The sequence below is a fragment of the Triturus cristatus genome, chromosome 5_2 (genome assembly GCF_964204655.1).
Source record: "Triturus cristatus chromosome 5_2, aTriCri1.1, whole genome shotgun sequence".
Taxonomy (NCBI): domain Eukaryota; kingdom Metazoa; phylum Chordata; class Amphibia; order Caudata; family Salamandridae; genus Triturus; species Triturus cristatus.
The window spans coordinates 965,546,197-965,559,567 of NC_140588.1; the positions used below are offsets into that span (position 1 = coordinate 965,546,197).

Genomic DNA, 13,371 nt, shown 5'->3' on the forward strand with positions numbered 1-13,371 from the left:
TCACAGTGGGCGGATTTAACAATAAATGCTTCCTCTTTGGTTGGTTTCTACTAGAAATTTTGTAAAACCAAACAAATCTAATACGTTTTATTTGTAAATGCATTAAGCTGGGACAAAAACACAGAACAAGAACCATGTCCTATATCTTGGCCCCATAAAAATGACTGGCAAGATATAGACCAATCCCATCTCTCTTAACCAATACATTTTCTCCAATAGGATTTTGACCAAATTAAAAATGCATGAAGACCCTATCTACAGACGGGCAGATGTTAGCTTGCAGATATAAGTTGCATTACTTCGCATCATACACTTACACAATTTAATTGCAGTCTTTTAATCAGTAAACACATATATATATATATATATATATGTATGTTTATATACATCTATTTATACATGTATGTATATGTATATGTATACATACACATAACAGAGATATGAAATCATGAAAATATAACTCATTCCATGTTTTGCATCTAATCAAGGGACACAAAATGCATTACTTACTGTAAAGGTAATACCAATGTACATGATATGCTAGTGTGCAGCAGCATTGGTTTGCTTGCACAATTACATGCTTCGAGCTACAAATTTGTGAATGTAAATATGCGTAAAAATAGTGTCTTTTATGTTTGTGTCTTTATCCTGGAAAACAAGAAACACCTTTCATCTCATGGATCTCGCATTCCCCAACCTTTGAGTACAACAGGACCCGCACTGCGGTTTGACAGTCATGCGCAAGATTCAGAACTTCCTTGGAATGTAAAAACAAGTGGTGCATTTACATGATCATGTTTGGGTTGATCGGCAGTAATGCATAAATCTCATTAAGGATGACCTCTCATAGGTGTCCTTCCTAACTGATTCTGACTTGCTGTAATCCTGGTATTAGGGGCAGCGTGCGCCGGACGCTCAGCCACTGTCAGATTCCGTAGTTCTTGCGATTGTTATTTGACGCACCTGGGTGATTCGTCTCACTGCTGTCTTTAGCAACAGCTTCAAGTCTCTGAATACCACCTCTTCCCTGTGGAGAAACAGAAGAGACGCTAAGGCACATTCTTCTATGCGGCGACACACTAAGTACAAGGTGCATCAACAATAATGTGGATTGATCAGAAGTTGCATTATGATAAGTAGGTCTACTTATTTATCAAGGCAAAAACAGTACTGGACAATTGTGAGCAAGACTGTGTCTATAAAGGTATGAGGCACCGTGTTGGGTACTCATATCATAGGCTTGGATGTGCCCATAGCAACTTAACACAGGATATCAGAGAGGATTTGTGACGCTGAGGAGGTGATGTTACAAAGCTGTTTGCAACCCATGTATTCCCTAGGATACCATGCTCTGCCATGTAGACAGGTGTGCTTGTGTCGCAGAACATCCCCATGCGCCTTTACGTGTGGCACTAGGCCTGCTCTAGGTTTCCCTGCAGTTTGCATTTGGTCATTAACTTAGATAGCCCAGCTGTAAGAAATCTTCTAGGACCAAAGCTCCTCATGGTAACAGATAGCACACGTTGTTGATTACATCCATTTAGACAACTGTGAGACACACTAATCTGTAGCCCCCACGTCATGTTTATAACAAAAAGAAGCACACCCTTCTACACCTCAAACCTCTTTGTGCTGGCCATAGTTTAGGAAAGTGCTTGGAATGTGTTTTAGTTCCTGGACTGAGGCATCAATCCACGGCTTCAATTTACAGACTTCTTCTTAAAGACCCATTCTATTTAACCCTACTAGACTATGTAACCTAGACTATGTAACACACTGCGCCCAGGAGTCTGATGGTAACCCTGAAAAGGGTGCGCCTTCATCACATGCATTCTGTTGCAAAGAGAGGTACAGCAAGATGCAGTTCAAACATGTTCAAAACTAGAATTTAATTGCATAAGAGAACAGCTAACAAATGAATTACAAAACATGCAAGCAACTTATCTTCTCAACGCTCATTGTCTCTTGTTTCCCAACCCCCAAGCTGCCACCATGATTCACAAAGGAAAAGGTATCCCAAAGTGAATCAGTTACCACCCTAACTCATGGGTCAGTAACTAACCCATGATTTTTGACCAAGGATGAACATTCATTCCTCTTCAGTTCAGAAATAGGAGGGGGGCGCCCCTTTCACACACCCTCGAAATATAATTCAGAAAGTATAGCAAAAGCCTTTGTACAATAAGAAAAGCCCTTCTGCACTTACAACCCAGGATTTGCGATTGCAAAGTGGCTTTTTATATCTGATCACATATGCTCCACATTGAATTATTGGTTGACATTCAATTATTGGGGGACAATCGACTGACATCTTAGTCATGGCTACACCTGATTTCTTTTTAACTGTAGCCCTCATTACCTGACATTGAAATACATATCAATGTATGTTACGCATTTTACTTAGTTGTTTGAACATTTTACTTAGCAGTTTTGTGCAATACTTAACTAAAGAGACTTTCATTACTTGCTACAAAAATATTTATAGTTGAAGATAATTATTCATGTAAATTTAGTAAAGCGCCCAAATCTATATCCTTTAGCACAACCTAGAACTTTGGCAATTGCTGAGCCATGCTGTATTGATGATAATTGTTTTGTATTTTTGTCATTAAACTGTCCTAAATTTTGTGTCCTCAAAAGGCTATCAGTTTGTCGGTCGAAGCCTACCAGGCAGCACAGCTTTCTATTTTGCTAAAAACTTTTTGGGGACATTCAGAACGCTTCCTTGGCAATGCATTCCACCCGTTGCTTACCATTGGCTTTGTGTATTGTAAGTCACATTTTATGGCTTTCTTTTTGCTTGCTTTTATGGCTTTCCAGTTTGAGTTTGTCCCTCCCAAGGAGTTTCACGCTACCTCTCCTTGTATACTTCCACGTATGCTCCTTTCCGCAAACAGGCCTGTACATCTTGTTCTTATCTTGTCACATTTGCTGTGCATTCAAAGGCAGAGGACAACTGTCAGGAGCTGTCTTCCAAGGGAGCTTGGTGTTTACTTTTCTTTCTTTGACTTCAAAGTGAGAGAATTTATGTGGCAACTTTGCTGTATACTGGGTGTAGGAAAGGGTTTTTTCTAGCACACAATAATATTTAAATAAACTGCAAGTATTTCTGAATATCAGAATTGGGAAAGCATAAATGAAGCAAATTCTTTTGTTATGTATTGGAAACAAATACTTAGGACCTGCTTTGCATCATGGCGGACAGGTTGCTCCGTCACAACGGTGATGGATAGCCTGTCCACTGAAATATAAATCCCATGATATCCTATGGGATTTATATTTTGGCAGGCAAGATAACCATCACCATTGTGATGGAGTAACTCGTCCACCAAATTATAAATCAGGACCTTTATAATGATCAAAACAAATCAAAACACTACTTGATGCCATTTCCACACACTATAATTTGTGCACTGTATAGTTTTATTTGTACAACTGTATGTCTGTGCAAATGTAATGGTCTTTTCAATTGAAAATGTTTTGTCTGTAATGGCAGAGGGATACCACACCATGCATACTCCACTCTACACCCCTTCACTTAACTATGCACCATTCCACGTCACTGCACTCTGCGCTGCACTCTACTCTGTGACACTCCATTTCTCACTACTGCATGCCACTGCATTCTGCGCAACTGCTCTCTACTTCACTCTGCACCACTCCACTCTAGGCCACTGCACTCCACCCTACTTCACCCTAGGCCTCTCTACTATACTCTGCACCACTCTACTCAACAACACTGTACTCTTGGCCACTGCACCCTACACCACTCCAGTCTAGGCCACTCCACTCTACGCCTCTGCACTCTATGCCAATCCACTGTATGACACTCTAATCTACTCTTTGCTCCTGCACTCTACACCATTTACTGTGCGCCATTACACTCTATGCCACTCTAGGCCACAGAACTATTCCCTGCACCACTCTACTCTACGCCACTTCACTTCACTCTGAAATAATCCACTCTACGCCAACCAATATTCAAAGCCTGGAGCAAGATTAGCACATTTTCCTGTCCTCAAATATTTGAGCATATTTCTATGGCTGCCAAGGGGAAGCATTAAAATATGGCTACTTCCAGGAAGCATTGAAGTATGGGGAAGCTACAATGGTTATACCATCAGCAGCAGCAGGGCTTAAATGGCAGCAGGGGAGAGGGTAAAAAAGCAAGCAGTAAGGTGGTGGTAACAAGCAAACAGGGAAGGATTGCATGTATGGAGCATCAAAAGGTGTGGAAAGATTACAGATGTGTAGACCGTGAGCACCACAACAACACAGCCGTATACACTGCAACAGCAGGTGTATCATTCTTGAGTGGTGACACAACCCTTGCTGCAGAGGTAACCAAATCTGAATGAGAGAGAACCCGTTACTGAAAGGACTCATGTGGAGGGCACAGGCTGCCTTTGTGATAAATCGAGGCCATGGAAGTAAGTAGTTGGCCAATCAAGCACCAGATGGTAGAATTAGGAAGTAGGACAGGCGCTAACTAACATGCTCTGGATCAGTACATTTTTATATAATTGCATGCAGATTGCACAGGGCACAACTGAACTGCCGGCCTGGATGGACATAACTCATGAAAAGATTCAAATGAGTAGTACACGTGCAAGTACTAAATAACAGGAACATTTCAAAGTTTATGAATAGGGTGACGATATAAATGGGTTTTAACTTTTTTTTCTTCTTTTTTCTCCTTACATAAAAAAAAAAGTAAATTTTGTTTTATGTGGGGAAATCTTCCTCTCTACAACCCTGTAAATATAGGCGTGTTGGAATGAATTTTTTGCATCCGATTTGTAAATGTACTGCAGCATTTCTGTAGGTGCTCAATCGGGTGTGATCAAGCGTTCAGAAAACCACAGAGGTACTTGTGAGCGTTCCCCTCAGCTGCCGGTGTCTAGATTCTCTGTCCGACACAACCAACAAACTCTAAGCAAATATCCACACAAACAAGATCAAAAACCCAAGCCAAAGAAACTATTGTATAATACATAGGGCCAGGGGCGGCTGGTGGAATTTGAAACTGGTGAGGCGTATGCACAGCGAATCAACGCATGCGAGCGAGCGCAGCGAGCGAGGCCAAAGGCAATAAGGGGGGCTAAGGGGGGGCCTCTTTTTGGTGCGATTTTCAGCACTATATCTGTGATAAATGGACTAAAAATTCAGTAGTTCTAGGCATTCATAAAGGAAAACTCAAACATTATTTCTGAGAATTTCTGGGTTGCCAAGCAAGTCTGACTTCTGAAGAGGGTTAGGGTACTAAGCAAGGCTGCTTTGGCTCTACCCTTTCCAATAGAACACACTAGTTAGCGATGTGAACAAGTTCAATGGACAAACCTGGGGTCGAGGGAGAGTCCCTCTCCTGAGAAAGAAATTTAAAAAAGATTGGCAAATGGTGCATTTTAAAGCAAATGAATGCAGCGATAAAGCAAGGCATATTAAGCAGTGGGAACGTATAGTCTTGAAATATTAAAACATTAAAAACTGCTCTGTATCTTCTTGCATTAATTTGTTCAACAGTTACTGTAATATGTAAATTGTACAGCATGACAACTTTAGCCCTTTAAAATGTATGCTTAGCTTGCCCAGTGTCTTGAACTGCATGCAGCATTAACTTTGGAAAGTGCTTGCTCAGATCCACCACTCCACAGAGCCAGAGCCAACGGCTGCAGCTTCTCCCACCTCACACCCAGGACTGGAACAAGCTTCCAATGCACATCACAGCCACTTCCTCAGTCCTTGAATTCCACAAGAAACTGAAGACATGGTTCTTTACTAGACCTCAGACTCAATCATCTCAGCTCCCTTCTTAGCTAGCACCTAGATACCCTTAAGGGTGAGTTGTGCACTCTACAAATAGTCGTAACAACATAGCAAAGGAGTCTGCGAAGGTCGCTTCCGGTGGAGCACCGCTAGTCATAGTGAGGGAAAAGTGTCTTCGTGCACAGGCTTTGCTACAGACAGTTTTTAGCTTAGCTGCTAATAGGCCTGAAGCGTTTCCCCATCTGACGTCCATAAAACTGTCTGATATGAGGCTAGGGTTTTTGCGCTGCATTTGTGTAAAGTACTGCTCAATTTATAAAGGTATGAGCCCTTGGCGGAAGGCCCATATGTAAACTGTAATGTCACATTCAGCCATCTGTTTTTTTTGTTGGTTTTTTTGCATATTTATATAGCGCGAACTCGACCCGAAGGTATTGGAGCGCTTTACATAGCACCGTATTTACATTACACATTCAGGCACGGGGAGATTAAGTGATTTGCCCAGAATCACAGTATGTGGACGCGACCTCGAGGCTCGAACTCTGGTTTCCAGCACCAAAGTCGGCAGTTTAAGCCGACGGACCACATCCTCTCCCCAAATCTGTTGATGTGCTCGCGCATGATCAGCGTGAACTACCACTTTACAAGGTAGAACACAGGCATGCAGCTGAAATTACTCACTGAATCAGCCATGCATGTGTGGGCTGCCTCACTGATAAATGTTGTGCCTAACTAGCCGGTAAAAACGTTAGCTGTGTCCACGCTCTGTGAGAACCTTTGAAGAGCTTCAAAAGCAGACACGTGCTGTATTCAGATTTGTGACCATCCTCTGTAGCTGCAAAAAAGTGATGTGTAGTACATTCCACTCCGGGTGTAAGTTAGACAGCCATCTAACCTAGATTGCACAGACTGCACCGACTTTTATCTGCAGCGCTTTCCCCTGTGATCCTTCATTCTACCCGCAAAACAGTACACACGCCATTTCCGGAGTGGAGCACGCGCACAGTGTAATGGACCAGCACAATGTCCAATTGAAGATCCAGAATGCTGACAACGCTGAATGGGCCATCCTGTGTGGTGATATGCAGCTCTACAAAGCAGAAGTTCGTTTTACCCGCAGTGGCACAGAGCCGCATGTGCTTCTGAAGCCTATCTGGCATGCCTTCACTCCATGATTAGACATCAACAAAACAGGAATTGTTTCCAAGTCTCAGTTGAAGGTAACTGGCAGTGCTGTTTCTTGGTGACCTCTTGGACTTTCACTTTTTACTGTGTTCTCGTACACTTCACAAGTTGCCTGCTTGCTCCCTCCTCTTCCCCGCACTCACCTTGCCCGCACGTTGCCTGATCACTCCCTCCTGTCCCCTCACCTTACCTGCTCACTCCCTCCTCTTACGTTGCTGTTCCTGTCACCTCCCCCTTCGTTGTGCACTCACATGCCTGCTCACCTTGCCTGCTTCGTTCACTTCCATCTCTACTCCGCACTCACCTTGCCTGCTTCTCTGATCTCTCCTCTCTAAACTCTCTTCTCTTCCATGCAAACATTTTGTCTGCTTAGCAAAAAGACTTTCCCCCTTCAGCACAAAATAAACATCTGCTCCCACCCAGCGCGGCGCCAAGAGCTGCAGAACGCGTGGTCAACAGTCGTAGCTCGCGGGGGGGAAGGGGGGAAGGATGTTGCGCGGGGGTGGGGAGAGTGTTAAAATAAATTTAAAAAAATCTTTATCCTACCTGCTGAGGTCCTGAGCACGTCCGCGCCGCATCTGGTCCGTTCGTTGGCGCCTACAGCGGTACAGCCCCTCTCAGGCTCTCAGCCAATCCCGGCAGCGCCAGGATTGGCTTAGGGCATGGTTACTGCTCGCCCGCCTGCCCATTAGGAGACCGAGGTTTGAGCCTTTGCTCAACCCTCGGTCTCCTAATGGGCATGCGCCAGCCAGATCACACACTAGTGCGCATGACTGGGCACAGAGCGAAAATTCGCTCACCTTCCCCAATCATGCGCACTTGTGCTGCTGCCTGTTGCCCCTGCCTGGTCCGTATGACGATCATGTCAGTCATCATGATGCCGGACCGCCCACCGGCGGTCTGACGTCATGCTGACTGACATGATTGTCAGTTCTCCCTCTGCTTCTTTGAACTTAAGTAAACTGATTCAGTTTACTTAAGTTCAAAGATGCCGACGCTGCGGGCGACGCTGCGGGCGGGGGGGGGGGCTATGCCCAATGCCCTAATGGACGCACCGCTACTGCATAGGGCCTGATTCACAAAGCAAAATATGTTTGTAAACCCTCATTCAGAACAGAAAATGGCTTCAGTTACGTCTAATATTTATCCATTAAAGAATTTCTATCAGGCATTAACGGCCTTCCTACTGCGAATTTGTACATTCTGGAGGTTTTCCCTGCCACAGTTTCTAGTGGCTTATGGGAAGGGATTTCTCAAAGGGAAACAATGTTTCCCCCGTGGAAAGAAGTCTGCCTTCCCCAATGGTCACCCTGCGTATAACTCTGCTTTAGAGAAATAGCAAAGTCACATGACGTTACCAGGCACCAGGCACATGTCAGGAAGGCTGCAACCAGAGCTGCGAATTTCTAACAGTCATGCGTTTACACCCACACGTAGGAATACAAATGCAGCACTTTTACTTGTCGATCAAGCCCAAACAACATTCATTTTAATGAGACAGTGGAAGGTAGCATGGAAATAATTACACCCATTTCACCTTCAAATAAAGCTTGTTTAGGAAGAAGTGTGACTGATCCCCTGGAAAAAAATTGGGGATAGGGATTGTTGAACATTTTTAATGGACCCAGTATTTGGATTGATATAGACTTTATACTATGGCCATAAGTTATTGGAATTTGGACTTAACAAAGGTAGAGCTGTACTTTCCTCTCTGAACAGCTTGACCCCTCAGTTTCTGTAAATGTTTAGTAAGGACGCATGTAAAAAGAGAGAAAGCAAGAATCGAAGAGGGGGTAGGAAGAACAGATGTAAGAAGAAAAAGGAAGTGAACGGATAAAATGGAAAAATAAAAGAGAAATACAATTGAAAGCAGGAAAAATTGAATGAGAAGAAAGTACAAAGGAAAGAAGCAAGCTTTAACAAGGGGGAAGATAATTGAAAGACTACATGTGAAAACAGCGAAATTGAAAGAGGAAAAGCAAGAAATAACAAAATAAAGAAAGATAAAAAAGATAAACTGAAATAGGGGAGGAACGGGAGTTGGGGAAATCAAAGAAGAAAGGAAATAAATAGTTACTAATTTGCCAGAATTACTTAGTTGGAATTAAATCAACTGACCGTTGGATGGCACTATTGCCTTACATTGCTTCAACTGAAATCGGATTGATAGTTAAAGGTTTTGAATGCGAATTTACACGTTGCCTATCTAAACTCCGTGTTCTGTATTACATTAGCAGTAGATGCAACGGATTATTAAATGAATGCCTGAAATACCCTTGCTGTGACTTTGCTGACGTGTTGATGCAACAAACATATCCTTAGTAGGGTGGGTTGTCGTTTTGTATTTGAATGAAGGTTAGAGATGGCAGGTTGTAGGTTTTGGAATGGGGAGGGGAGTGCTGAACTTTAGTGTAAAGACTGAAGTACCCTGATGGCCATCCATCACCAGATGATGGCAAGTCTCCCTCGATGTGTGTTCTGTAAAATGTCCGAGGCCCTTTATGCCCACGCTCTTTATGCAGCGGAAGAGAACTAAACTGAAACAGAGAAGAGAACATAGGGCAAGATCTTAACCAAGGAGCAGACTTTCGTGAACCTAGAATAGCTCCCAGAAGTCCTGAGAAACAGAGGCAGGAAGTTCCAGTGTGAGGGAACCAAGAAGGTGAATGCCCTGCCACCACCCTTATGTTTCCAGCAGAAAGAAGAGACCATAGAAGTGTTGTGATGCACTGACCATAGTGTCCTGCCATGAGATTGTTGTCCAATGGGAATCAGGGCTCCGATGGCAGATGGCCTCCATTTGGACACAAACAAAAAGTGTTGGGGCGGGTGGAGGGGGCACAGGGAAGGTTAATAATAAATAATAAAAAAAAAAGACATCTGAAGCTGCCGGCTATCTCGCTCCTCGTGCCTCGGTGTTCCTCTTCTTCCTGGGCCCAGCAGACACTGGGACAGCACCAGAGACTGCCTGTGCAATCCCTGTGTTGCTCTCATGCTATGAGAGCAGGGCAGGGATTGGCCTGAGCGGACTGGTTTAACGCTCACTCAGGCACGGGGAGTCAAGTGCCTAATTTGAGCTGGTGGTTTCAGGTGCTCGGCACTGGCACTTAATTGTCAATCCTGGCGCTTTTGACAGTCTGCCACAAGGTGGCGGTGTCTGGACAATTTAGAGATAACCACAACAACAGTTGATTATTAATTCAATATACATTATAAATGACTATTACCTGCCGCTTAACCCATTCTTGTAGCTTTGGGGGCCTGAAATAGTCTGCATTGTCACACTTGTAGGAGTGTGATGGTTCGTAGTTGTGTTGTTACGATCATTGGCAGCATAGCAGAGGCAATGTGTGGTGCAAGCTGCAGTGGTCTCCTGACGAGAGTTGTGGCACTTATTCTTTAACAGATTAAGCACTGAGGGAGTCTGTGCTGATTAATACAGCTGGGATGGAGAAAACCAACTGCGCATGTCAGTTTGGCCGGACTAAGACGGCCAAACAAACAGACACTCCACTCCTCTCTCCCATGGACCGGCCCGCCCCTCCCTACACACTCTGGCTCAGCCAGCAGGTGGAAAATGAAACAATATTAAAATATCATTGTATTTATCAGCTGCTGGCTCTGGGCCAGTGGGGCGACTCTTCTCCGCCATTGTGGAGGAGCCAAACTCCTGAATACATGGAAAGACAAAATAAATCAGATGAGTGAAATATGCAGTTGAATCAAATCTGAATCTGTAGAAGTCATGGACGTCAATTCACCAAAATGCCAGGGGTAGTGAATGTGACATCACATACCCTTCGACCTTCATTTTCAGTCACATACATGCTTAGACATACACATACACATTCGCACATGCACGCTTTCACAGATAAACACACTCCCACCCGCAAGCGTGCACACAACCTACATTTAAAAGCATTTTTTTTTACTTACCTCATCTGCTAGGAAAGGTCATATTCCAGCTAATTGTACTCCATTTTTATTACACTAAAAGTGAATAATGTAGTGCTATTCACTATTAGTGTGATAACAAATTGAGAGAAAACAAGGCGAGTGGAGCCCCAACCGATGTCCTAAAGGATGAGCTGCTATTGTGTTGCAGGTACTGATTTTGCCACTTCAGAGGCCAGCGGTCACATAGGCAGTGCCAGGGAACACAAGTGGCAAGCCAGGGGTTGCAGCTGTGACCCATGGTGATCCCTAAATGGCTTATGAGTCATGTTGTGTCAAGACGAGGTGCAGGCAATTTGCATCCCTATTGTGGCTTAAGTTCCTCTCTGTCATGCAGATCAGTGACACAGCACAAAATGATGCCCCCCTGCCGAATGAGATAGGGGTCTCCCGATACTCCCATTCTGCAGCCATACATGCAAATGCCTCTGGAGCCCAGATACCTGCTTGCTGCTTTCGGACGAACACCGTCCCCAACCCTACAAGTTTGTGTCAACTACCAATTCTTATGTGAATTTCAGGTTGAAGTATTTCTTGGCTGTTTTTCTAAGTAAGTCTTACTTGAAGTTCACAAACAATTTTTGTTCTTGTTCCATTGCCTACGGCCAGGTTTTTTTTTGTCTTAGTTAGCTGCCGGAATGGATCTGTGAGAGTTGCTAAATTGAGGATTAATCTCCCGCAGTATGCAACCATTCTCAGAAAACTCATCACTTCCGAAGCAGCATGTAGAACTTTGCCTTCTCTACTGTTTGTTGCTTTTTGGGGGCCCACCTTAACCCCATTGTTGGAGAAAAGGTATCCATGAAGTTAATTTCCTCTGTAGGCACAACACACTTTTGGCAGTGTAGTGTTAGGCCGCAGTCTGATATCTGCTGCAGGGTGTCCTTTAGCGTTTGGCGGGGTTTGGGGATTGTCTTATCATGAATAAGGAAATCATCACTGTCCTTCAGAACACCCACTAAACCCAAGCAAACTTCTCTTTATAGAATTGAGGGTCTCTAGTTGGCAGCGGCTTGCACCCTGTCCAAGTAGGGACCCTTCCTTCTAGTCAGGGTAAGGGAGTTACACACTTTGATAACCCCTGCTCATCCCCTTGTTAGCTTGGCACGAGCAGACAGGCTTATCTCAGAAGCAACGTGTAAAGTATTTATGCATATCACACACAGTAACACAGTGAAAACACCACAAATGCACACCACATCAGTTTAGACAAATAAAGTATCTTTATGTAAACCAAACAAGACAAAAACGACAAAAATCCAACATACACAACCAAAAATATGACTTTTAAAAGGTTCAAGCAATTCTGTTTATAGAAATCTATGGATGTGTGATTTTTACACACGTACCTCAAATGCGTGAAAATCCACGAGGCAAAACAGCCGCATACGAGGGAAGCATCGAAAAGCACAGCAAGGCATCAGCTCCTGAGTCCTTGGGGACTGCACAAAGTGATGTGGGGAATCCGGACTGTATGGGGAATTGATGCGTCGATTTCTCAAGCGATTCTGGTCTGTGGGTACTGCATCGGAGAAACTTGCAGCAGTAGTGCGATGCGTGAGAAAATTCAGGCGCTACGGGTGCTGCGTTGATTTCTGTAGCCTCTGACCGCTGGTGTGTCGATTCTTTTAGCCGCATAGTGGGGCCTTCGAGTCATGTGCGATGGTTTCTTGGGCTGCGGGCAGGCGATGCGTCAATTTCTTAGGCCGCACAGGACTGTGCGTGGGGAATTTCTCCTGCTCTGCAGTTCTGTATCGGAAAATGTATTCGCAAGAACTGCGAAGCATCGATTTTGTAGATTTCTTTAGTTCTTCACAGCTTTCTGTAGCAGGAACAACCTCTAGGGGCCCAGGACTGAAATAGACGCTCCTAGGCAGGTCAGAACTCCCAGCAGTGGAGTTCAAGATGGTTGTAGGTAAAGTCTTTGTGTCCCTGAGACTTCAGAACAGGAGGCAAGTACATACAAGCCCTTGGAGATTCTTCTCAAGCACTGTTCACAGTAAAGTCCAGTCTTTGTTCTCTCCTTGGCAGAAGCAGCAACTGCAGGCCAACCCAGCAAAGCAACGCCCAGGGGCAGTACTCCTCCTTACAGATCTTACAGATCTTCAGATCCCTTCCGCTCTGAAGCCACCGGGATCGTACCCCAAGGCTCATCCCTCAGTCCAACGTTGTTCAATGTCTACATGGCACCGCTCGCCCACATCGCACGGCGGCACAACCTCAACATCATCTCCTATGCCGATGACACCCAGCTGATCCTCTCCTTCACCAAGGACACCCACACCGCCAAAACCAACCTCCACGGAGGAATGAAGGCTGTCGCCGACTGGATGAGGAACAGCCGACTGAAGCTAAACTCGGGCAAGACGGAGGTCCTCATCCTCGGATCCACCCCCTCGGCCTGGGATGACTCCTGGTGGCCGACTGCACTAGGAACACCCCCAATTCCCACCGACCACGCACGCA

At 44.6% G+C, this 13,371-nt stretch overlaps 1 protein-coding gene across 2 annotated transcripts in view; it reads right to left on the reverse strand.

Annotated features, from left to right (window-relative positions):
• Positions 1 to 588: 588 nt before the first annotated feature.
• GUCY2F (guanylate cyclase 2F, retinal) overlaps positions 589 to 13,371 on the reverse strand; it is a 347,423-nt gene continuing 334,640 nt past the window's right edge. For both annotated transcript variants that reach the window (XM_085608170.1, XM_085608167.1), the window contains one exon: positions 589 to 1,027. In XM_085608170.1, coding sequence (XP_085464296.1) covers positions 926 to 1,027 — 102 coding nt within the window. In that variant the 3' untranslated portion in view covers positions 589 to 925. The remainder of the gene's footprint in view (positions 1,028 to 13,371) is intronic.